The sequence below is a fragment of the Kwoniella pini genome, chromosome 5 (genome assembly GCF_000512605.2).
Source record: "Kwoniella pini CBS 10737 chromosome 5, complete sequence".
Taxonomy (NCBI): domain Eukaryota; kingdom Fungi; phylum Basidiomycota; class Tremellomycetes; order Tremellales; family Cryptococcaceae; genus Kwoniella; species Kwoniella pini.
The window spans coordinates 463,755-484,219 of NC_091720.1; the positions used below are offsets into that span (position 1 = coordinate 463,755).

The 20,465-nt window shown below is 41.6% G+C and overlaps 8 protein-coding genes across 8 annotated transcripts; 4 read left to right on the forward strand and 4 right to left on the reverse strand.

The window, feature by feature from the left end:
- Positions 1-444: 444 nt before the first annotated feature.
- Positions 445-3,307, reverse strand: I206_103930 (uncharacterized protein; the record flags this gene model as incomplete). The annotated part of the gene is made up of 5 exons (XM_019156227.1): positions 445-1,715; positions 1,774-2,112; positions 2,172-2,512; positions 2,567-2,853; positions 2,945-3,307. The coding sequence occupies 5 exons, from the start codon at positions 3,305-3,307 to the stop codon at positions 445-447; spliced, it is 2,601 nt and encodes an 866-aa protein (XP_019011185.1).
- A 2,913-nt stretch (positions 3,308-6,220) lies between these two features.
- I206_103931 (uncharacterized protein) lies at positions 6,221-6,650 on the forward strand (the record flags this gene model as incomplete). Its single annotated transcript, XM_019156226.1, has 2 exons — positions 6,221-6,281; positions 6,379-6,650. 2 exons carry the CDS (start codon positions 6,221-6,223, stop codon positions 6,648-6,650), a joined length of 333 nt encoding a protein of 110 aa, XP_019011184.1.
- Positions 6,651-6,882: 232 nt separating this feature from the next.
- On the reverse strand, positions 6,883-7,209 carry I206_103932 (uncharacterized protein; the record flags this gene model as incomplete). The annotated part of the gene is made up of 2 exons (XM_019156225.1): positions 6,883-7,119; positions 7,195-7,209. The coding sequence occupies 2 exons, from the start codon at positions 7,207-7,209 to the stop codon at positions 6,883-6,885; spliced, it is 252 nt and encodes an 83-aa protein (XP_019011183.1).
- A 910-nt stretch (positions 7,210-8,119) lies between these two features.
- On the forward strand, positions 8,120-9,331 carry I206_103933 (uncharacterized protein; the record flags this gene model as incomplete). Its single annotated transcript, XM_019156224.2, has 2 exons — positions 8,120-8,992; positions 9,110-9,331. 2 exons carry the CDS (start codon positions 8,120-8,122, stop codon positions 9,329-9,331), a joined length of 1,095 nt encoding a protein of 364 aa, XP_019011182.2.
- Positions 9,332-9,827: 496 nt separating this feature from the next.
- On the reverse strand, positions 9,828-12,150 carry I206_103934 (uncharacterized protein; the record flags this gene model as incomplete). Its single annotated transcript, XM_019156223.2, has 4 exons — positions 9,828-10,404; positions 10,488-11,471; positions 11,538-11,816; positions 11,894-12,150. 4 exons carry the CDS (start codon positions 12,148-12,150, stop codon positions 9,828-9,830), a joined length of 2,097 nt encoding a protein of 698 aa, XP_019011181.2.
- A 1,546-nt stretch (positions 12,151-13,696) lies between these two features.
- On the forward strand, positions 13,697-16,215 carry I206_103935 (methylenetetrahydrofolate reductase; the record flags this gene model as incomplete). The annotated part of the gene is made up of 8 exons (XM_019156222.1): positions 13,697-13,783; positions 13,991-14,061; positions 14,133-14,233; positions 14,302-14,333; positions 14,405-15,102; positions 15,164-15,293; positions 15,346-15,612; positions 15,679-16,215. 8 exons carry the CDS (start codon positions 13,697-13,699, stop codon positions 16,213-16,215), a joined length of 1,923 nt encoding a protein of 640 aa, XP_019011180.1.
- Positions 16,216-16,864: 649 nt separating this feature from the next.
- Positions 16,865-17,830, forward strand: I206_103936 (uncharacterized protein; the record flags this gene model as incomplete). Its single annotated transcript, XM_070202856.1, has 3 exons — positions 16,865-17,345; positions 17,532-17,650; positions 17,708-17,830. The coding sequence occupies 3 exons, from the start codon at positions 16,865-16,867 to the stop codon at positions 17,828-17,830; spliced, it is 723 nt and encodes a 240-aa protein (XP_070058957.1).
- A 165-nt stretch (positions 17,831-17,995) lies between these two features.
- On the reverse strand, positions 17,996-20,123 carry I206_103937 (uncharacterized protein; the record flags this gene model as incomplete). The annotated part of the gene is made up of 3 exons (XM_019156220.1): positions 17,996-18,517; positions 18,578-18,675; positions 18,737-20,123. 3 exons carry the CDS (start codon positions 20,121-20,123, stop codon positions 17,996-17,998), a joined length of 2,007 nt encoding a protein of 668 aa, XP_019011178.1.
- Positions 20,124-20,465: the final 342 nt, after the last annotated feature.

Consider the following 20,465-nt stretch of genomic DNA (forward strand, 5'->3'; position numbering starts at 1 on the left):
GTTCTTGGCACAAAACTGCAGCTAATCACTTACTGCCGACAGCAAGAACTCACTTTAACTTGATGTGAGCTAATGCCATCGCGACTTTGCAACATTGTAAATTTCATTCTCGAGAATCCGGACATAGGACTAAGACACAGCATGCGACATGGCCAATTGTACATGTTCATTGTTTTCATGACATACCTATTTGACCCAGATTTTGGGTTCACAAATACCTGAATACGTACTCGAGGAGAAATGGAAATTGTCCATACGGAAAAACATAACTTGAAAATGCTTGTTGTGATATGGGAATAAACTATAAGTCACATTATTTGAATGATGGGAATATGGAGAAAGTCCGTAAGAGTGAATAATATACATTGAAAAGGGAGGAACGCGAAACATGCTCGTTGATCGTTACACTCATGAAATTCCAGTCATTTGGGTTCTTCGAGTCTTCTACCTCCTTGAAGGGGGTGTGGTGGGAGCTGGGAATGGTGCTTTCTTCTCTAACTGTATTGGTTCTGATCGTTTGGTTGGTTGTGTCAATCCTGCTCCACACGCGTCGGCGGGTACACCTAAAGTCGCTGCGCTGTATTCAGGTGGATACGAACAACCTGAGATAGCAGCATAAGCTTGCCTGCTATCGGCGTTGGCGTTATACCATCCATTTCCGGCATCGATAGTAGCAGATGATCCTGGACTAGTGAAGGTAGGCGCAGGCATGGTGATGACATTCCCTGTTTGAGTATATTGGTAGATGGCATCCATGTCTCCAGCAGCGATGTTGGTGAAAGACCGGGGTGGCCATGGGAATGATGAAGAATCGGCAGCAGCGATGGTACCAGCTCCGGCACCTCCGGTCACAGCTGGGTTAGAGAAAGTACCGTCGAATGGGTTGGCGGCTACTCCATCACCTAAACATGTACCGATAGCTGTTCGAGGATCTTTAGGAATCCAACCTTGTTGCAGACCGAGTTGATAGTTCCAGAAGGGATTGACTTGAGCGATATCACCGGTTGAGTTTCCGATCTTCCAAGTCCAGAAGAAGTAATCTTGGAAGGCATCCATACTTCCAAGGACGAAATGACTAAGTGCATCAATTGTGGATTGGTTCCATTGGGTGTAGTCGTTCCAGTAATCACATGATCCGGTGACCTTGTTGGCGTACCCATCGTAAGTACCGTCATATCTTGATCCAGATCCTACATTGTTGACCCATTTTCCGCAATCATTCCATGCTGCTGACCATTCGCCAGTGTTAATAGGTCCGTAGCTTTGGAATGTAGTGTTGGTCGAACTGGCCCACCATTGACATGGTTGGATTTTCAGATTATCGAGATCACCAGTTTGTTGATCTTGGAAAACCATATAATTATGTTGGTCCAAAGCTACTCGATCCATACCTGGGGCGAAATTGTACCAGCTTTTGGTGTCGAGGAAACCGTTATGGATCGAGAGTTGAGGGCCTTTGCCTGCTCCGATACCTGTGATATCTCGGATGATGTTGTGGGCTTCGATGTAGAAAGATCCGATTGGACCCATACCAAGGGCATTACCGTTTGGTTCGTTAATAAAACCGAACATTTGTACGACGTCCTTGTATTGATCTTGAGCTATGAATTGAGCAAGGGTTCGGACGTAGTCTAAAGATCTTTGAGCGTTGGCGAGACCCATAGGTCCGTTCATCCAATTTGGTAAACCTTGTCTACCAGAGTGATTCCATCCGTCTAAGCAGAGCAGGTCAGCTTAGGCATGATGACTGAGATGATATCCGTGATCGCTTACTCTCAGATCCAGGTACATTGTGCAAGTCTAAGTTGACTCTGATACCGTATTTCCTGGCCCACTTCAATGCCTTAAGCACGTATGTCCAGGACACTCTTTCGAGATATGGCTCGTTCTCCCAGGTCTCGATAGCCCAGAAAGCCATGGGCAGTCTAATCCAATTCAATCCAGCGGAAGCAATCTCGATGAAGTCTCTTTCGGTTATAAAGGTCTCGTAGTGTTCGGTCATAGCGGCGGTTAGGTTGCTACCCATGTTTTGACTCAAGGTGTATTCGTCGATAGCAGTTTGATTATTCACGGAGGCGTATTTTTCGTATAAAGCGGGAACGATGAATGGTTCTGTGCTCAGAGTCAGCTCTTGTCGCATGGCTTGCCAAAGAAAAAGAACAAGAACGCACCAGTGTTGAGCCAACCACCAAGGTTGACACCGTATATCCTGTCCTTTGCAAAATCCCATTGTTCGTTGAGAGGAGGAGTCCAAGAGTTTGGTCGAGCAGAACTGTTGAATGGGTTTGCTTCGTCCCAGTGCCAATTACCTCCGAACGGGTTGTCGTAAGTGACAGTGGAACCGTCTTCGAGCGTTATGAGTGAACCTTGGGTACCGGTGGTGGGAGTAGCGGAGGCGGTTGCAGAGGTAGCTGTACCGGTAGCGGTACCAGCTTTAGATTTGGAGTTACCAGTCCCAGCGGTACCATCCTGTGATGTGGAAGTACCGTTTTTAGTGTTTTTACGAGTAAGACTAATTCAAATGCGTTAGCGTGGCACTCCGTCGATCACAACGTAATATACTCACCCAACACCGAGACCGACACCCAGGGCGATGAGCGCTAGCAGACCAAGTAGAAGACCAGCCCAGAGAGCTTTTCTGCTCTTCTTTTTCGGTGATTCACCGCCGACCTCAGCCCATCTAGGCTTCTCGTTCTGGACTTCAGCAGCGCCGATACCAGCCACGGCAGGCGTTATGTGCCCTTGCTCGTCATCTTCATCGCTGACTGACAATCGGTCATTGGTTGTGTTGTTCCAACCTAAGGAAGAGTGTGCGAGGTTCGAAGGAGCTCGAACGCTTCCTGGCCGACGGGACTAAGAATGTTATCAGCATACGCAGCAGAAGAAGTTCATGGTCAGATAGAAGGAGGAGCGGGAATCAGACATCGAAGGGCAAATCACTCACTTCGGCACCAGCAATACCTTCAGCGGCAGCAGCTAAACCTACACCACTTCCCCACGATTTCCTATCGTCTCCTCTCAACGGCGGTGTACCTGGTAAGCTTGAATAAGTTGAATCTCGAGTCATGATCGAAGGTGCAGGCATGTATTCTGATCCGGACCTTGAGAATAAGTTTGCGGTTTCTGGATCGGGAGTACCTGGTGAAAGAAGGGAAGAGTCTCTAATATTTCGTTCACCGAGAGCAGAGTAAGCTTGATCGGCATTTGAGTTAGGATCGGGAGATGGGAAATCTGCTTGTGTAGGTGATGATACCCCAGGATTAGGTACTGCCGTATAGGCTGGATTTGAAGGTTCTGAGGGTGCCATATTGATGAGGCTGGAGAGACTGTTTGTTTTGTCTAGAGAGAATAAGATGGACTGAATGGGTGGCGAGTATTAAACGAGTGACTGGATCAGTCTATTATCTAATCGACCGATAGATCGTCCTGCTAAAATGATCGAAAAGGATTCAAAAGAGGAAAAGGAAATGAGGATAGATTATTCGACTGCGGATCTGTGATGGTAGGAGACAATTTTATCAGCTCAAATCTTATATAACCTAAAGTATGTAGAGGAAGTTGGGTGGAAGAAGGGGTAAATGGAAGATGTAGCGCACTGACGCCAGTTCTAGTCAAAACATTCAAACAGAAGGAGTTGCGAGCAACGCATTGACCTCACACTTTGATTTATATACTTTCTTTTTCGTCATGAATCGTCTACTCGAAGAGGTGATGTGATGATTGAAAGGATGAATGACAGAGTTGAGAGAACAAAGGATAACAGAAGGATGATGTAGAAAGACTCACCTTGGTGAACGGATTCCTTGCAATTTCTAACACAGTCACTTGTTGAGGATGAATGTCAGTGCGACTAAAAGTGGTACCTTTATTTGCGGGGTTGATTGATTGATCGTTGAGTAATTTGATCCTTGAAGAAAGGTGAGGTCATTCGCCGAAAGAGTGATTAAATACTCTGCGCACCAAGTGAAAAGCTTACGCAACAAAAGAAAACAATAGAATGACAAATAAAGAATGAAATTTGCTGAGTATGACAGCTAATTATATTATTTATGACGATGAAACGAGCCAAGAGCCTGTTATAATTAATGAAAAGTAGATGTAAATAGCCAAGTGTTTTTTCCAAAAGTGCTATTTGTCTGTTTCTTTCTCTTCAACCGAAATATCTCATGTGCACTTGATTCTAAGTCTGACAATTTGGCTTGAGAATAGCCTTGGATGATCTTGTTATGTCGACCGAGCCGTAAAGATGGATAGGTGTACGAATACTACTACTGAATGAGAAAGAAATATCCTATCAATCGATTGCAAACAAACAATTGAGAAATATGAAACTCAGCTGACTGATTTCTTTTGAATTTTGACGAAAACTCTTTATACTGAGAGAAAAGGTGTCATCATCCTTTTTCACTTACTGACGGACCGTTTACCGATTTAAACCACTAAATTGATCAAGGGAGAGTTTAGTCCATCGTGGCGCCCTTCAGGTTCAGGATATCATTAGGTAACATGTCGAAAAAGCTGTGCGGGGCCAAGGGAGACACGAAGACGTTAAACCCGTTTTATCAAATGTTATTCAGGTACATCCGTCCCGCTCTTATCCTCCGCCAAGGAACGACCAGAGAAAAAACAATAAACACAAACAGCTTAACCTTACTTTTCTTTACGTTTCTATTCAAGTTTGGGTCGACCCATGAGGGTCTTGTGACTCTAGCGAAGCATTAATTGTATGTCACCTTTGACATTTTTCATATCCCGTACAAAGCTGTACCAAGTATGGTATATCAGTGCAAACTAGTAGACTAAGACAACACAGACAGTACAGCCTGTGGCTATAACACCGCCAAGATTGCCAAGCGGGTATCAATCATGTAAAATGATTTCTGCTTGATGCTATCTATCATGTCCATGTCTACTGCTTCACCCTATGTCTTCGGTCAAATAATCTAAAACACAATAATGCCACTTTCCAAAAGGGAAGCTGTGCTCTGTACTGGCAGAAGTCTACGTATACCCTCATTCCGGTTCTGTTCATTGGATCCGATCTGCTCGGCAAAGTTTGCCAAATGTATCCAATAACAAACCAACCCAAATCAAGGATAAAATCAACCAGGGGCTCTCATCAAACGGAGGGAGTGTGATTCAGGAATTCTAAACAAGTTTACATACATCTAAAGAAGCCCCTTCGTTCCCGCTCTCGTTTTATCCAGGTACTGTATTCTCGAGATAGACGGTTCTTCATATCGTCGGTACAGCTAAGCACTAGTACTATTTGAATGAAGTTTCTGATATCGCTTATCCTGAATTGTAACAATTGAAGTGGAAAAGTTCAATATCGGCTCAACGACAAAATTAGAAACCTGACCCTGAAACCGTAACTAAGGTGTATATGTAACTATAGGGATATTCGATATTTCCCACACTAAATAATCTCCGTCTTCTTCTCTTCCGATGAAACTTTTCTTTAAACTTGTTGACATCAGCAAGATTGATCCGAAATACTCTTAGCGCATTGTGGCTTGAACAAGAGTAAACATGCGTAATTTGAGTATCCAGTTAAATTATCTATTGCTGCGGATCAAAATGGTATGAGTGAGTGTTAGTTCTGCATCCACTAACGTAAATTTGTAAGATCTACGAGTGAAATTCCATACTAAATACAAAACACATCATTCCTACGAGTTCAGCGAGATTATTCAGGCTCTTCTGCATGGATCATCCTTGTCGCTTGTCACTTGGCCGTTTCAGGACGGTTGTCAAGTAATTCCGCGTACGGTAGATTGGCAACACACTTGCAGAGGGTAAAATCATCAATTGGCAAGATCCTTTGACTATTAGGATATCTTGAACGGTCTTTTCTTGACATGACAACGTTAATACCTTTGCCGAATTATCAAGACTAAGTTGAATCTTATAGGTTTGTTGCTTGGGATGTCAATTCTACCTTACTACCTCGCTCCTTGACTACAACCATGCGGAGATTATACGAAAACGTCAAATTGCCTTACATAGTCAAGTAAATGGTCATTGTGGTTCATTGACACTTTATATAATTTCAGCTGTTCTTTCACTTGATTTCATGAAGGCTATCCGTTGGTAGACCATCAACGTTTTCGGCTCTCGCAGATCGATCTAATTTGATAACAGGTCATTGCTTCGACTCAGATTTTCCTCTTGAATACACGAGATTGACTGACAAACCCTTACTTTCTCGATTATCGTTATGACTCGCAGATCACCTCCTTCTCATTTAATTTTCCTTCCGCCTCATATACCTACACCTGGTAGGTGAATACCGCAGCACACTCGAGAAGAACCCATGACAATTAAAGGCCTTAAGCGACTTTAGTTGAAATAGCTGACAGTGAAATACTCATACAGTTCGAGGTGCTCTTAAATACACTTTGCCAAGTCATCCACCACCGTTACCAACTTTCTCTCGAGTAACATCGTGTAATGCTCATTCATGTGGAGACTCACAGAAGGGCACTTCGAATATAAATAGCGGGGCTCATCCATATGAATGTTATATTTCAGCACAAGAAGGGAGTAAGCCTCCTTGGGTGAGGTCAAGGGGTATAGATTTGGCTGAAAAGGAATTAGGAGATAATTGGGGATTGTCCAAACCGAAGGAAGTTGTTTTGTACCGTTGAATCAATAGCACATTACGTCTACTCAGATGACACCGGATGACTACGGAATCAGGCTACTGTATGGATACTACTTTCGATGCATTGTTTTTTTGTATGTACTTCTTATTATTCTTCCTCTTCAAATATAGAATTTTGTTGTCTTTCCATGGATTAACCAAAATCGAATCAGCACAATCTTTATGGCATCAATGGATGAACCTAGAATCAAAATCACGAACTCACAAGCAAGTGACTATGTATTGGCATTTTGAGCACCACTTTCGACCCTATTTTCAATATCATCTTTTGATTTCAAACCTTCATGTAAAGCATTTTGAGCTTTCTTTAAATCATGCTGATGTGAAGCTACATCTCCTGAATGAGATGCTTGAGAGGTAGCATCTCTTCCTTTAACTTCCGCTGGAACATGAGATGAAGAAGTTTCATGTTGGTCATTTTGAGCTTTATAAGATGATACATTGGTGTCGTCCTGTCAGAAAACACATATCAGTAAGATGGAACTCTCCGAAGAAGCGTATGTCCTTCCAAAAGAGATAAAATTTACGTGTTGTTTACCCATTTTGTCAATTTAATTGTTAATATCTTTTTGTAGGAGAAGAAAAAGCAAACGCAATGAATCTCGTTATTGAGTATATATACCTGCTCAGCCAACTCCGATGTATGCACCGTTTAACTCATGACGTTTAACCCGGATTGATTCATTCCTAGTGATATTCACCTCTAGATCAAAGTATATTTTCGATGTCGCATAATTTAAGATATCGTAATTTCACCATGATGTCACAATAGACCAGGTGATCGTTTAAGTGGAGGTTCTTGAAGATCGGTTGAGCAATTCTGGTACGGCTTACTAATTGTCGTTTATCCATGTGTTCTCACAAAAAGCTTGCATATAAGTCAATGCATAGGACTATCAACCAAGCAGACTCGCAAAACTACGAACAAGCTATAGTAGTTGTGTTTTCTTCGTTGACGTACATTTGCAACCGAGCAATGATCAAAGTGGCAGAACAAAGATAGCCGAAGTCATCCGATTTCAGGACCTCTAGGTCTTTGTACCATGAATTGCTCTGAGAAACACCTTCAGTACGCCAGTGATCCATTAATGGATATTTTCTACAATGTGTCGTTCGGCATCTTCCAGGTTTGATGGCGCAATGGAACAACACATTGCTTCTAGCTTGTTCATCAAATTCGACATCTTGTTGGTGGCGCACAGACGTCGAGCGTTACCTGACTAATTCCTCATCTAAAGCTTGACTTCTCTGTCAGTCCCTTCACCCATCTGCACTGATTTGAGTGTCTTGTGTCTTTCCTTTCTTTCTTTGCAATTACCTACTTATTATCTGCGAAACGCTGAGCTATCGTTACCACTTTGCTAGCTCTTCTGCTTTGAAGTCAACAAATCCTTTATTCACAATCCCGCCTTTGGAGACTAGGATCTCATACAGTACAAAATCTCAATCGACATGAAGCCTTCTGATCTGAATGATAAATTAGAATCGCCAGCTTTGAACATTCTAGAGACATTAGCTAAAGAAAATGAAATAGTTTTTCGTATTTATACTGAAAATTCAAATTCACCATTAATTTGGACAGGTAAATCAAAGACGTCTGGATTTTCTTCACCAAATTATCATTTATCTTTATTAACTCCAAAATCTTATAAAAGTTTATTTAATTATTCAAATTGTAATCCAATAAATTATAAAAATGATTCAAATGAAAATGAAAATGAAAATGAAATTAAATGGGGAAATAAAGGTTATAAATTAATTTCAAAAAAAAATGAAATTAATCAACCTGGAATTTATTTACAACATACAATTTTAGATCATATTTTAAATAAATCAAAACAAACTTGTTTATTAAATTATTTACCACCAACAATTGAAGAAACAAAACAAGGTTATTTTCAAGATGAATTAACTCCTTGGATTTCAACTTCAAATAATTTATTTTGGATAATTTGGGAAATTATTAGAATTTTATCAATTGATAAAAGGAAAAATTTAAATTATATTGAAAATGTTAAATTAGCAATTATACGTCATCCAATTTCAAGTACTCGTCAATCATTTTCACAATTTCAATCAAATATTCCAAATGATATCTCGAAAATACATTTTGAACAAGAAGAAGAAACCTTTAATTTTCCTTCAGAGATTTGGATAAAACCTACTTCTATTCGAATACCTATCACTTATCCAGGTCAAATTTCTTTATCTCTCAAAGAATCATATGAAGCTTCAAGAAAAGCAGCTTTTGTTTGTGGAGAAATCCTATTTTACGGTAGAATCTGGGCAGAAAATGTAATTTGTGTATTGGAATGGACAAGAGAGGTAAGGGTTATTCTGATTCCCATTATATCTCTCATGTATAAATATCGCTCTGTCCGAGAAGATATCAGATCACTTCGACGATGCCGAATTAAGAATACCGCTAATCAAACGAATCAGACAACCCCTTTCGAACTTCCTTCAAACTTGTTTCAATCAGAGGTAAATCCGACAACACGAAAATCTTCAGTGAAACACAGCGGTGGTAAGGAGAAAGTACCAAAGTGGATAGATCAACTAGTATGGGATCCCAAGATTGATGAATATCTGACGGCTTTACAAAAAGTCAAATTAAACTCGCTGAATGGTCAATGGGTAAGCCCGTTCTATCATTTTTCTTAAAAATTGCTTGAGGCGGAAGGAAAAAACTGATTTCTGTGATGTTCAAACAGCCCTTTTGAGAACTCGATACAAGTTTGAGGCACTCATAATTTTCGTTGGTCATAGATCCTTTCTCCCGATTTACACATGACATTCAGATGTCAAGACCTTCACATATCTTCTTGAACTGACCCTTTCTATCCTCATCAACGTATCCTATGAGCATCAGTTTGTCAATGTTAGAGCCCAATGTGCACCCTCATTGAGATATCGCTGTTCATACAGGTTCTCAATTTAGTTGATATGTCTTATGAGTACCATGCACATAGTATGTCTTTAGTACACTTCTGGTCGAAATGAACTGTGAACGAGTGATGAATGGAATTACGGAACTCTCAATCATTATTGCATATGTCATTAGAATACCCAGTTCTTTCACTAATTCAATATACTTCTTCCCCAATTTTCCTTTATACTATTAATGGAAAAAACCAACCCTAATAACCAAATAAAATTCTTATTTTCCATCCGTATCAATATTCAATTTAGGTTTATTCCCAAATCCTGTTCCAGGTCCACCACCACCACTACTACTTATTTGAGCAGGATTACCTAAATATGAATTAGGACTAGCTCTACCTGAATTGGAAGCTGAACTATTGAATCCACCATATCCTGTTCCTGTTCCTATTCCGCCAAGATAAGGAGTTCCAGGAGCAGAAGCTGAATATCCAGAACCGCTTAATGAAGAAGAAGTGAAATTTAAGGCTTGACCTCTTAAATCTGTTGAAGAAGGTTTTCTTGAATTTGCATTTGATCCGCCTAATCCTAATAAATTGATAACACTTGATGTTCTTGAAGGTCTTTCAGGTTCACCTAATATTGGTGCCGAGGTAGTTATAGGTGATCCAGGCGCTACTGCTACTTTGGTTCTAGAGGATTGTTCTTGAGCTGTTCCAGGCGAATTGTAAATATAGGTAGCTGCTAATACGATCGAAGAACCAGTAACGAAAGCCAATGTGATAGGGTAAGAGAACAAGGCGACTGATGCGAGGAATGAAATTACTATTGAGAGGGAAGTTGCAAAACCTTTCCTATGAACAACATAGCAGCCGGCATGATCAGCACAACATCGATATGACTCCGAATTCAAACCGGATAGGAAAATTGCACTCACATAATATTATCACTATACCTTATAACCAAGGCAGTGATCAGTCCTCCGAGAGTTTGAGTTAAGACAGTCCCTATTGCCCATCCATTGAAATTGCTAAAAGCGGACATAACTCTTCCTACATACCCCATTCCTTCTGGACCAGCTGGAGCTACTATGATAGGCACGATTGCAGGTACAAGAGAGAAGAGGGAAAGTTGAGTATTTCGGATCCATAAATCAGGTGGAGGCGCACTGCCAGATGAGGATTTGAGGATGAATTCAAAGTATACACCAGCTAATCCAGATGTCATACATGCTAATGTGACAGCCATGAAGCCTCTGAATGGGTGCATAATTCTCTGATCTTGTATCACGTGTTCATGAGGAATTTCAGATCTCAGTTGATGATCGCCATGATGTGGTTTACCGATGTCGATATGTGATGTATGTGATGGTGCAGGTGCGGAAGTTGATTGAATTTGAACGATTCCAACTCCAATAGCTAACATCAATAACGAAGCCCACTTAAGTCTAGTCAACCTTTTTCTAAGCATTAAAACTGAGAAAAAAGCCGTTGTAAGGATTTTCATTTGGTATGTTACTTGGAAGGTCGCTACATCGAGGTTGGATGCAGCAACATATTGTAAGTTGTTTTGAATGACGTAAAGGATAGCTGGTACGGACAGCTTGTAGCAGTCTGGCGAAAAGACTGCTTTTCTGAGCGTTATGAGCCTAGAAGGGTGGAACAAGGAAAGTGTAGAAGGAGAAGGACGCCTGGTGGAATCTTTTGAATTTGACTTTTCGGAATATACAGGTGGCGGTGCTGAATTTATCATATTTGTGTCTATTCGTTTTAATGCTATTATGACTGATATTGAGCCTTTCAATAGTTCGTTGAGGAGTACCGCCGTTGCTGCAGAATAGGTTTTGCCAGGCGTAGTCGATATTCGAGAGTAGTGCATTATGATGGTGAGGAAAGCGTTCTGAAGGGCAAGTGTGATGAGCCTGTACAAATTCACATTAGTCAGCTGTGAAACGAAACGAATCGAATCCGTCTGAAAAACCACTCACGATATCCATTTCAGCTCTATACCCCATAACATCGGTGGACCTTCTTTTTCCCTACTTGCAGCTGCCATCTGTGTAGCGTAACTAACCATACCGACTTTCTCATCCAATCTAGGTGGGTTCGAACGACTGTAGGTCGGCTGCTCGTGCTTGTGATTTTGCATTGCTTGGTAGGTCGAGTGAGGATGAGTGACTTTTGGGGAGGAAGGGGGAGAATTCATAGAGTTTGTTGACATAGCTCTGTTATTACCGGAAAAGAATGGGTGAGGAAGGGTAGGTAAACTTCACAGTCAGTCAGTGAACTACGAGCATTTCACAGAGTAGCATCAATCAAGGAGGGTATGAGATAAGTGCCTCACCTGCTCAAACGCCTTTTGGGTTTAGTGACCCCACTGCTAACACCTCCTGCTTTACCCATACTCCCTTGCGGCTCTGATCTATCTTTCTCTCGCATCGTCAATCCCCTATCTTCATCGTTGTTTATCGCTGAAGAGACGCGTCGATTTGCGTTAGTTGTGTGTGGAGAACCAATGACAGGCGAGCCAGTATGAGAGTTGGAGCGGTCCATTATTGGTCTGCTGGGACCTATTGCTGAGGATGGGTAAGAAGGGGCCATACAATGATTGAGAGCTGTCCGGGGTGCGAAAGAGAGGAATCAAGAGGAAGTGCAGAAAGGATGGTGAAAAGCGTCCGCTCAGGCTGTCATTCAGACTGTTTGATGTCTTGTTGTCTGCTAGTATCGTTGATGGAAGTCTTATCGCAACCTTTATATTTTTGCGGTATGTAGAATTGGGATACTTTGGAGACACGTGAAGATGACGTTAAAACAAGCGAGTTGTTGAATTCGTGTTTACGGCAAGTTTCAGACCTTCGTAGTCCCTCGATATGTATATTTTGAGAAGCTTATCGGCTCGGGGCCATACAAGTGCTGGTAGGGAGTGTATCTGAGTGAAAAATTTTGGGATTTTGAATTGTAAACAAATATGAAAATAGATATTCAAGTCGGCGGGTCAAGGCAATTTAGTTTTGGTTGTAAGTGATATTTGGTACTATACTAGGGCTCACTGTAGGATGTGATCGACTGCGCATTAATTACGCTATTTTCCTATTTCACCAGGTCCAACTTTTTTACTTCCGTTATAAATCACCCCAGCTTATGTCAACATCTGGTAATGACCATGTCGAACATGCATGAGCTCTCGTATACAGCGAGTCTCGCGGTTCCCAGGCTAGTAAAGCTTCCATGCGAAGCTTCTGAAGAGCGACGAATATGAGCGGACTGCTCTGACAGACATCAGAGATATTTCACGGATTCCGGTAAAAATGCCATTTTGTGGGTAAACAACATTACTGCCACCATCGATGGGACATCGATGCTGGAAGCGATCAAAAAGTGTGGGGCAGAACCAAAAGTGCGCTCTGATTCTTGAATCGTGGCGTAGAACAAGTTGGCGACTACCTTTGCCCCCTGTCTTTGCGCTCGCATAAAAAAGCGACACCATTTTCCAAGACAACACTGCACAATATGAGCAGATGGATTAGATAAAAACCTCTCGACAAAGTTCTCATTGTAAAACTCGTCCAGAATCATCCCTCACATCACTATACTACTTCGGAATGCAGCATACAACCAATTGACGAGATCATGTAGTTTCCTCCTACCTTCCGAAGAAGCCCAAGGTAAGAGGAGGAAGAAGGAACGATGGGGCGGGGAGCACCGATTTGATGTTTCGAACCACGTTTATTGGATTTTTACTTTTTATTCGTTGCGTCCCTGATTCATTGACTTTTTCCTAACGTATCAACATCAAACTCATCGTACCATCCTCATAAAACATTCCTTGTCTTGACCTCAAAGTAGTGTCGTGTTTATTGTATATCTAATCATCCTGATTGACTTGCAAGGCTATCCCACCTTTTGCTTGACTCAAAAGGCAGCTTGATACGCATTTCGCGCCCGCCAAAATTCGCTAAAAGGATCGACAAAATCGAAGGCTCGATCATTCTCTCATCTCGATCATCGCCCGGATATATCGATAGTAGACAATAGTAGGTTACTTGGAGACATACAGTCATAGGCAAAAGTTCTCTCAACTACTAGACGACAAAAGATACCATTGAATACACCTATCCGTTCCGATCACTCTTAGTCGTTTTATATCATGAAGATTACTGAAAAGTTGCAAAAGGCCGAAAAGGAGGGTAGGACCTTTTGGAGTTTCGAATTCTTTCCTCCCAGGACGGCTCAGGTGAGTCAGCAGGCTTCTTACTTATAGGGCGTTTCTTTTTTCTAGTTGGCCCCCTGTCTCCTCACTCTCCCCAACTCCCTCTAATTCTTTACGATCGCTTTTACCTCCACCTGGTCTTGACCGCTCCTATTTTACTGCTCCCGGGATTTTGTCTGCTTCTCCCACTACACTGTGTCAATTGCTGACGTAGCTGCTTTCGTCCGCCAGGGTCTCCAAAATCTATATGATCGAATAGAGCGTATGCGTAATCTTGGCCCGGAATTTATAGATATTACATGGTAAGATAGCTTCCTCGTCCTTTTCCACAATCTAGTCAAACGAGCTGATAACCAATATTGCTATCCATTAGGGGTGCTGGTGGAAAGAACGCCGATTTGACCAGCTCCCTCGTTCAAGTATGTCAAGAAACGATTGGCATCGAGACTTGTATGCATTTATGTTGTACCGAAAGTGAGTCAAGGTTTTACACGTTCAGATCAGACCGGAAGGGGAATCAATCAGCTGATTTCTTGTTGTAGTGCCAAAGGAAAAGGTTGAATGGGCACTTGCCGTACGTTCTCCACAACCACTATTACTGGAGAAACAATGTGATTCGTTTGTTAACCAATTTTTCTTATATAGCAAGCAAAACAACACGGCTGTCAAAATATCTTAGCACTACGAGGCGATCCCGTAGCCGGTACATCGAAGTGGGAACCAACGCCTGGAGGTTTCACCAACGCTGTTGATCTAGTAAAGCATATTCACGAGAACTATCCTGGAGATTTCTGCGTAGCAGTAGCAGGATTCCCTCAAGGACACCCTGAGACACCTGAAGGTGAAGACGCAGCCACACAGGAAATACGATGGTTGAAAGAAAAAGTAGATGCAGGTGCGGAATTCATCTTCACTCAATTGTTTTACGACGTGAATATATTCTTCAATTGGGTGAAAAGGGTACGAGCAGCTGGAATTGAAGTACCAATCGTACCTGGTATAATGCCAATCCAAAATTGGGAAAAATTCGAAAAATGGGTAGCAAGAGAAAATATAATCGTCCCTCAACACTTTTACGATGCTTTGAAACCCGTCAAAGGTGATGATGAGAAAGTGAGACAAGTTGGGACCAAATTAGTGGCTCAGATGTGCAAAGAGATCTTAGCAAACGAAGAAGCTGGTATCAAAGGATTACACATTTATACGTTGAATTTGGAGAAAGGTGCAAGGATGTTACTACAAGAATTAGGCTTGGAAGGTAGAAGAGAACAAATTGCTCCTCTGCCTTGGAGACCTTCTTTAACTCCTCACAGGCGTGCCGAGTCTATCAGACCTATCTTCTGGTGCGTCGTGCATTATGATACAAAGTCGTAAACACGGTACTGATCGATTTTTTGTCAATAGGGCAAACCGCGTTCAATCCTACTTGTCGAGAACTGATGAGTGGGACGAGTTTCCCAATGGAAGATGGGGTGATTCGCGTTCTCCTGCTTATGGTGACTTGGATGGATATCCAGTCTCAATCAACATCAACGTGAGTTGGTGTTAAAGAAACTACCTTCTAGCTGCTGATCCCGTGATTCTAGGCAAACGATGCCTACAACCTCTGGGGACACCCTGAAACGTTCTCCGATATCAGCAACCTGTTCGCGAAGTTCTGTAGAGGTGATCTCAACAAATTGCCTTGGTCATCTCAACCACCCGCTTCTGAAACATCAGTCATCGATGAGCAGTTAGCCAAAATGAACGAATTAGGCTATTTGACTATCAACTCTCAACCTGCTGTCGATGGTGTCCCCAGTGATGACAAAGTCCACGGATGGGGACCTTCTGGCGGTTATGTATACCAAAAGGTGTGTCCTTAGAGATGCTCTTTTATCTACATCATCATGTAGCTGACGCTCCTTCGGGGTTCCCAGGCATACCTGGAATTTTTCGTCTCACCTGAATTGCTTAGTCCATTGATCAGGCGAATCGAGCGAGATCCTCGTATTACCTACTACGCAGTCAACAAGCAAGGCGATTTGAGGACCAATACTCACAGTGAAGGTCCTAATGCCGTTACATGGGGTGTATTCCCTGGAAAAGAAATCGTTCAACCGACTATTGTAGAAGCTGTCTCATTCATCGCTTGGAAAGACGAAGCCTTTGAATTAGGATTACAATGGGCTAATCTATACCCTCCATCATCACCGTCGAGAAACTTGATCGAATCCACCATGAACACCTCTTACCTTGTCAACATTGTTGCAAACGATTTTAGAGATGGAATGTCGATATTTGAACCTTTCATGTTAAATCAAAGCACCGTCGGAAAGGTAATTGAGGGTACCTCACAAACTGTCAATGGTATTTATGAAGTAGCCAAAGAAGGTTTGAATGGTTTAGTAGAAAATGTCAAACAACAAATCAATGGTCAAAGTAATGGTAATGCCATTGCCACAAATGGTCACTAAACACTCTTCTTTCCCACTTCTCACTTTCACTTCTTTCATATACCCATGATAGAAAAATGATCCCCCGCATAAGCATTCAACTTGCATTGATATACCCCATACATTCTCCTTCTAGAAGTTGTAAACTGTTTCCTCTTATTATAGACGGGAAACTTTCAATCGCTGTATAGATTAATATCTTTTGTATAGACTACTGAGGAGAGCGTTCAACACCGCATAATGCAATATAATGATAAACAATTAATGCATACTTGTTTATACATAAAATATTTTCGAGACAGATTAAAACTTTCACGGATGGTCACACTGTAAATGCAAATGAAGATTTGCAGCTCTGAGTAATCTCATGCAGCTCGCGCATAAGTGTCTGTGTGAGCTGTTGAATCGATGTGGAAGTAGCATGTTGCCACGCGCAAGAGACGATTTCAGTGCTCGATAGCGTTATCTTCAGCTACATGCAGCTGCAACTGGTGAAAAAACGAATATTCATAACTTTTCTCCGTCGGAAAGTTTCAATCGCTTCGCGTTGCTCGCTCACATCTCATATTTGAGTTTTATATACTTAACAACAATTTGGCTTTCTTTTGTCCTTCTTGTGCTATGTAACACTTTCAAACTTCATCTCACTCACTCTAAGAAAAAAGTCAAAATGGCGATAGTAGAAGAGCTTCCCTCAACATCGAATCAAGATATGAATGAACAATCAACTACGCGTCAACGTAAAAATAAAAATAAATCAAAAAATCAAAATAAGAAAAAAACATCATTTATAGAAGAAGAAGAAGAAATACCCCTTAAAAGACCATCACAATTTATATTAGAAGAATCACCAAATCAAAATCAAAATCAAAATCAAAATCAAAAAGAAAAACAAAAACCATTAATAGATATTAAATTACCTAAAAATTCAAATTTGTTAACTATAAATCCTGGTGAATTAATTGATGAAAATATAATAAATAACCATATTGAAGAAGAAGAAGAAAAAAATGATGAAATTTTCAAAACTTTAATCATTGTTATACCTTTTACTTTTTTATTTTTATTATTAAATATTTTAGTTCATTTACAATTTAATCATAGACCTAAATTGTCTGAATTATTTAAAAGTTGTTTAACTGCTTTACCTAGTAAGTTAAATTCAACCATTTTTTTTCGTTTTTTGTGAGGGATTTATATTAATGAGAATTTTTGAAAAAAAAAACAAACTCGAATAGCACTTTATATGATTGTTTTATATAGTAAGTTGCAAAGACTTGTAAATAAATTAAATTTTGCTTATAATGTTTAACGATTATATGTTCACTTTTTTGTAGCAAATCGATATTCAAATCATTGGTTAAATAATTCTTTTTTAATGTTTTCAAGTATTTTTTCAGGATGTAGATTAATTTGGTTAGTTAATAAAGCAAGTTGGAGTATAGTTACTGCTCAAGTGAGTAATATCTCCTTCATTGAATGAAACTTATTCTTACTCAATATTGCATTTCAGGCTCCTCCGATGGGTACGATGTGGATTTTAACTATTGTTCAATTACCACTTTCTAGAGCTGTTTTAGCTTTATTGATTGTTGGAATCTGGATTTGGTGGCAAGGTATGAAATTAATGCCTTAATCCCTTCTGCATGTAGGGATCAAGATCATTCGATACTTGCACAATGCAGTCATGACAAATTCGTTGCATGACGTTAGATTATGACTGAGTTAAGATACAACATGTGTCTATGTTTTTGGGAATACAAGCGATGATATACAACTTGACTTTATGGATACTCCGTTACTATATATTTATAGATCCTTCTCTTTTCACCCCTCCTCCTGCTCCAGGAGTGGTGATTTTCCTAATATATTTCCTCTTCTGCCCAATCGCACCCATACCCGGTATCAATCTTTTCAGAGATGGAGCGTTAGGATCACGATTCAACTTCCATCCCTTTTGTGGACCCGGTTTTCTCTTCTCGCTCTTATCTTTCAGCACTTTTTGGCTGTTAGGTCGTCCCCTCTTTTTGGTTCGACCCTCTTCATCTCCTTCGCCTGATCGTTTGAGTCCGTTGGGATTGGCGGAAGGATCATCTAAACCCAGGTAGTCGTTTCCTACAGTCTCGACCAAGTCGTTCAGATTAGGGTTTGCGATTCTTCGATGTTGTTTCAGGATTTCTGACATGTAAACCATATGATCGAATCGTTCTAGATATTTACCATAGGCTGGTGTCTTGAGACGGTGACGAATGACGTCAAATGAAAGTGGGACTGGCAGAGGCTGTGAGGTTAGTGTGGGACGCAGTGGAGGTATTGGGCGGCACTATAACACGAAGATAGGAATGAGCTCGACTTCCTTGGTTTGCAATAGAAGCCAATTTACCAAGTCGGCCAAAAATTCAGTCACCATGTCCTCCATATAATCTACCGTGTCGATGTCTGGTTCAGGTACATCACCTGCTCCATACATGAGACGCGCAACTGGTAGTACAGAAAATCAGTCAGCTTTCAGAGATGACATTTCAAATCGGCCACTACATACTCTCATTTCTCATGGATCCCCTCATACCTTCCTGCCTCCTACTCCTAGTCTCAGGAGCTACAGCGGGAGTGGCAAGGACAGCTTTGGGTTCAATGGGTTTAAGTTCGGGTTCCTTGGCATCCTTTTCCTCCCCAACCTTCGTCCCGTTGGTACCTTCTCCAGAGGGAGTAGCATCATTGGCGGTAGGGGCAGCAGAAAAAACTCCCTCATCGCCTTCACCGTTCGTTTTGGCTGCGGCGGCGGCAGCAGCAGCTTTTTCTCTGTCTGCAGCGATCTTCTTCCGTCGAGCTTCAGCTCTTCTAGCCTTTTCCTCTTCTGTTCGAGGTTTCTTGGGTTTGACAGGTTTCTCGGCGCTAGGCGTGGGTGCATTACTATCCTTGTCATCATCTTTATCTTTTCCCTTTTCTTTGTCATCCGCTTTTTCCTTGTCCTTCTCGTCTTCTTTCTTCTCCTTCTTCTTCTTAGGTCTCTTCTTTTTCTCCTTTTCCTTCTCATCTTTCTTCTCACCACCGTCAGCCTTGTCCATCTTGTCTGCAGCTTTGGTATCTGTCTTGACAGGCGAAGGGGGACGAATAGCATCAGGTGGAGGTACAAAGGTTTGCGTCAATGGAATATTGGCAGGTTTCGTAGGGATATTGTTGGACTGCTGAGCAGAAGAACCTGAGGGCAGTGTTTGAGAAAGATTGAGAGAAAAGGAGGGGTTCGAGATATTAAGGGTGTTTTGAGCTATTTTAGCTGCATTCAGAAGAGCAGGATTGAAAGCGGGATTTTGAGTTAATGGTTTAGGGGGAGTCGGATTGGGCTTCGCTTGCGGTGAGATCGTGGAAGGAACGAGATGTCCTAGTGGTAACGGAGGAGTCTGAGTTTGAGCCTGAATTTGAGCCTGAGCTTGAGCTTGGAGTTGAGCGGGTGTGATCACCTGGTTCTGAGTTTGATTTTGATTTGCATTTTGCAAAAAGTTCTGCAGAGCGTTCTGCTGCTGTTGAGCCTGTAATCGTTGATGCAGAATTTGTTGCATAGCTTGCAAATTGGGACGAGGTTGACCTTGTCCTACTGGTACATTTACGTTCTGCCCTTGCGCTCTAGCCTGAGCCTGAGCTTGCTGAACGGCCAACAGAGCTTGTTGACGCTGATGAAAATCTGTCAAAGATGCCAATTGAGACGAATTGAACTGGAGAGGCCTATTGGGTGTCGGCGAAGCCACAGGAGAGTTATTGAAGTTCTGTAAGGCGGAAGGACGTATACTGCCCATCATAGGGGAAGGAGTGTTCATGTTGGGATTGGGGGATGCAGTACCGTTTGCATTCGCATTGCCGTTCAGGGCGGGGGCGGATTGAGATTGGCCGAAGAAGGCTTGCGCATTGAAGTTATTCGGGTATTGTGACATTTCGTCAGGATTGCTGGCATGGAGATCGCTCAGAGTCGAGCCTGTTGAGCCAATCACGAGAGTCAACACATGCATACGTTCTCAAAAAGCTTCAGAGCAAAAGTATGAGGTGTACGAATAAGTTGGGATCATAGTAGCATTATAAGCTTGCTTTGAAACTCCTTTTCCAACGCTCACCACGTACACTCTGGTCAAGATTGGATTTCACAAAACGTGAAAAACCAACTATCGCAAAGCCTAATTACGAGTCATCAAGAATTGATATCAACTCGTCATCGCGCGCAAGAAGCTACATCTTCAGAACTCTTGCCTTTCCCTCTGTTAAGAGGTAATCGGCAGGAG